Genomic DNA, 3,179 nt, shown 5'->3' on the forward strand with positions numbered 1-3,179 from the left:
CTGGTCCGTCTGCCCTGTGCACCCCCGCCTGTGTATGTGCATGCATGTGGTATGTGCGTGCGTGTACATGTGTTAGTTCATGTATGTACCTGCAGGGAGTGCGTGTGAAATGCTTGTGATGTGCACGTGTGCAGTGTCCACACATGTGCGTCACCCGTGTGCGGGGATGCATGCGGGTGTGCGCGCACGTGTGCGTGAGTATGAGCAGGGAGGTCGGGGAGTAGCCCAGGGCCCCGTGCCCTCTTGAACCCTCACAGCGCTCGGGGTCCTGTCTGCTCCTCCGGTTCTCCAGAGCCGGGCTGCTCCCGGAAACCCCAGGACACACGTCTTCCCTTCAGAGGAGGAGGGAAGCAGGGTCCCGACAGCCGGGTGCGAGGGGCGCGGGGAAGGGGTGGGGGGGAGAGAACAGAGAGAGACAGGCCGGACCTGCCCGAGAAACGGCAGCTGGGAGCGTGCGGGGCGGAGAGCTCCAGGCGCAGAGGGCAGGGGCAGGGGCAGGCGCCAGGCGGAGGAGGGAGGAGCCGGGGGGCGGGCGGCTCCTTGTCCCGGAGCCGGGGAGGGGGGGTCTCCCTCCAGTGGGCAGCCCGGGGGAGGCCCGCCCCTGGGTGGGGCTGCCCGGGCCAGCCTGCAGGGGTATAAGTGGGAGCGGCGCGGGCACCTGCCAGCCAGCTGAGCAGGTGCGCCCGCGGCCGGCCCGCCCTGCCCCGCCATGAGCACCTTCGACCTCCCGGCGCCCTCGCCCCCGCGCTGCAGCCCCCAGTTCCCCAGCGTCGGCCAGGAGCCCCCCGAGATGAGCCTGTACTATGACAGCTTCTTCCACCCCCCGGGGGTGGCCAGCCCGCAGCGGCCCCCTGCCTTCGAGGGGGGCGGCGAGTACGGGGCCACCCCCAACCCCTACCTCTGGCTCAACGGGCCGGCCCTCACCCCGCCGCCCTACCTGCCCGGGGCGGCCGGCGGGAGCCCCTTCCTGCCGCAGGCCTACGGGGTCCAGCGGCAGCTGCTGCCTGGCGTGGCCGGCCTGGGGGGCAGCGAGCTGGGCTGGCTGCCCATCCCCTCGCAGGAGGAGCTGATGAAGCTGGTGCGGCCCCCCTACTCCTACTCCGCCCTCATCGCCATGGCCATCCACGGGGCCCCCGACAAGCGCCTCACCCTGAGCCAGATCTACCAGTACGTGGCCGACAACTTCCCCTTCTACAACAAGAGCAAGGCGGGCTGGCAGAACTCCATCCGCCACAACCTGTCGCTCAACGACTGCTTCAAGAAGGTGCCTCGCGACGAGGACGACCCGGGTGAGCCCCCCACCCCGCCCCGGCCCCTTCTGGAACATTCTGAGCACGCCTGCCCTCTCCAGCTCGGGTAGCTGAGGGGAGGCGGCAGTGAGGCCCCACCGGGCAGCGGGTGCCCCGGGCTGGGGGGGTCCCTGCCCTGGAGTTTCCTCCCCCACCCACCCATGGCTCCTTGGCCCCCCGGCAGCATCTGCAGGCGTGGCAGAGGCGGCCTTGGTGTGTCGGCCCCTGGCACCCATTGCCCGGGCAGCCCAATACACACACATGATCCGTCCACCCCTCAGGGCTTCGGACCTGCCCCCCGCTGGGGAAACAGCTGCCGGCTTCCCCCACGCCCACCTCTCACCCAGGGCTCGGGCCGGTCCACTCTCAAACCCATGGCCCAGAGTGGAAGCCGGGGGTGGGGGTGACTCCAAGGAACGCCCCTACCCCTCTCTGAGCCGGCGAGGGCAGGGTGCCCGGTGCCCGCAGGAGACAGAGCTCCCAGGACCCCCTGATGCGCCTGACGGGGACGGGTGGAGTGACACGGACCCACTTTCCAGGCGGGTCAGGCGCATTCTGCCGCGTCCCTCTGCCGCTCGGACCAAAGCCGCCCGGGTCTGCAGGGCTCCTCCTGGCCCTCCCCCTGTCCACTCACTCCTGGAGACCCCCGGGCCCGGCAGCGCCCTCTCACCCGGGGACCCCGCAGGCTGGGGGTGAGGTGGGTGCCGGACCCCCCCAACCCCGGCCTCTCCATCCCAGCCTTTGGCCCTGCCCCCTGCACCGGCCCCCGCCCCCCTGCCCAGCCTCCACTCACCGGCTCCCGCCCTCCCTGCAGGCAAGGGCAACTACTGGACCCTGGACCCCAACTGCGAGAAGATGTTCGACAACGGAAACTTCCGCCGGAAGAGGAAGCGGAAATCGGACGTCTCGTCCGGCAGCGGCCCCCTGGCCTCGGAGAAGACGGAGCCGGGCCTCGCGGGGGACGGCGCCAAGACCACGGAGCCCCGGGACATCCTGGACGGCGCCTCGCCGCCGGGCACCGCCGGCTCCCCGGAGAAGCACGCGTCCCCGCCCCCGCCGGGCGCCCCCTGCCTCAGCAGCTTCCTGTCCAGCATGACAGCCTACGCGGGCGCCTCGAGCCCCCTGGGCCGGCCCGCGGCCACGCCGGGACTCAGCGCCGAGCCTGCCGCCGACAAGATGGGGCAGAGCCTGCTGAACTTCAACGTTTACCCGGGCCTGGGCACCCTGGGCGGCCCTGGGGGCAATGGCAGCGGCGGCGGGGACTGGGCCAACCCCGGGCCCACGGGCACCCTGGGCTACGGCGGCCCCGTGCTCAGCCAGTTCAGTCCTCACTTTTACAACAGCGTCGGCGCCAACGGCGGCCTCTACCCCCGAGAGGGCACCGAGGTCTAGGGACCCGCAGCTCCCGCAGCCCCCGCAGCCGGGGGCCGGGTCCTCGGAGCCACCACGCCGAGACCCAAGACCCGAAACCGCTGGACACCTCGGTCTTCCGTTTGCCGTAGCCCACGATGCCGGAGGGGGTGTGAGTGGTCCCTCGCGGAGCACCGGGCACCGGCCTCGCACCATCACACTGGCTCCTCGGTTTCTGGGGGGGGGGGGGCAGCCTCCGGGGCCCCCCTGTGGCAGCCAGCTGAGGACCCCCCGGGCTCAAGGCAGTTTCAGGTCCTTTCCCAGGAGTCAAGTCCAGCTCCGGGAGGGCCCTCAACGTGAGGGCACTGGGTGGCAGGAACGGAGAGTCAAGGAGCAAGGAAGGTCAGGGCGAAAGGCTGACCAGGCGAAAGGCTGACCAGGCAAATGGCTGACCAGGCGAAAGGCTGACCACGACGAGACCAAGACCACGGCTCCCGATTGTCTATGGACTGTAGCCCCAGCCCCCCGGGACCCCGTCCG

General features: G+C 71.1%; 1 protein-coding gene across 2 annotated transcripts; it reads left to right on the top strand.

Annotated features, from left to right (window-relative positions):
• The first annotated feature begins 709 nt into the window (after positions 1-709).
• Positions 710-2,681, top strand: FOXI1 (forkhead box I1). 2 transcript variants are annotated; one of them, XM_004611470.2, is made up of 2 exons: positions 710-1,289; positions 2,104-2,681. In XM_004611470.2, the coding sequence occupies exons 1-2, from the start codon at positions 710-712 to the stop codon at positions 2,679-2,681; spliced, it is 1,158 nt and encodes a 385-aa protein (XP_004611527.2). The 2 variants fall into 2 exon arrangements, with proteins under 2 accessions (XP_004611527.2, XP_004611528.2); XM_004611471.2 differs by having other exon boundaries at positions 2,389-2,681.
• Positions 2,682-3,179: the final 498 nt, after the last annotated feature.

This window comes from Sorex araneus, chromosome 2 (assembly GCF_027595985.1).
Source record: "Sorex araneus isolate mSorAra2 chromosome 2, mSorAra2.pri, whole genome shotgun sequence".
In the NCBI taxonomy this organism is placed as follows: domain Eukaryota; kingdom Metazoa; phylum Chordata; class Mammalia; order Eulipotyphla; family Soricidae; genus Sorex; species Sorex araneus.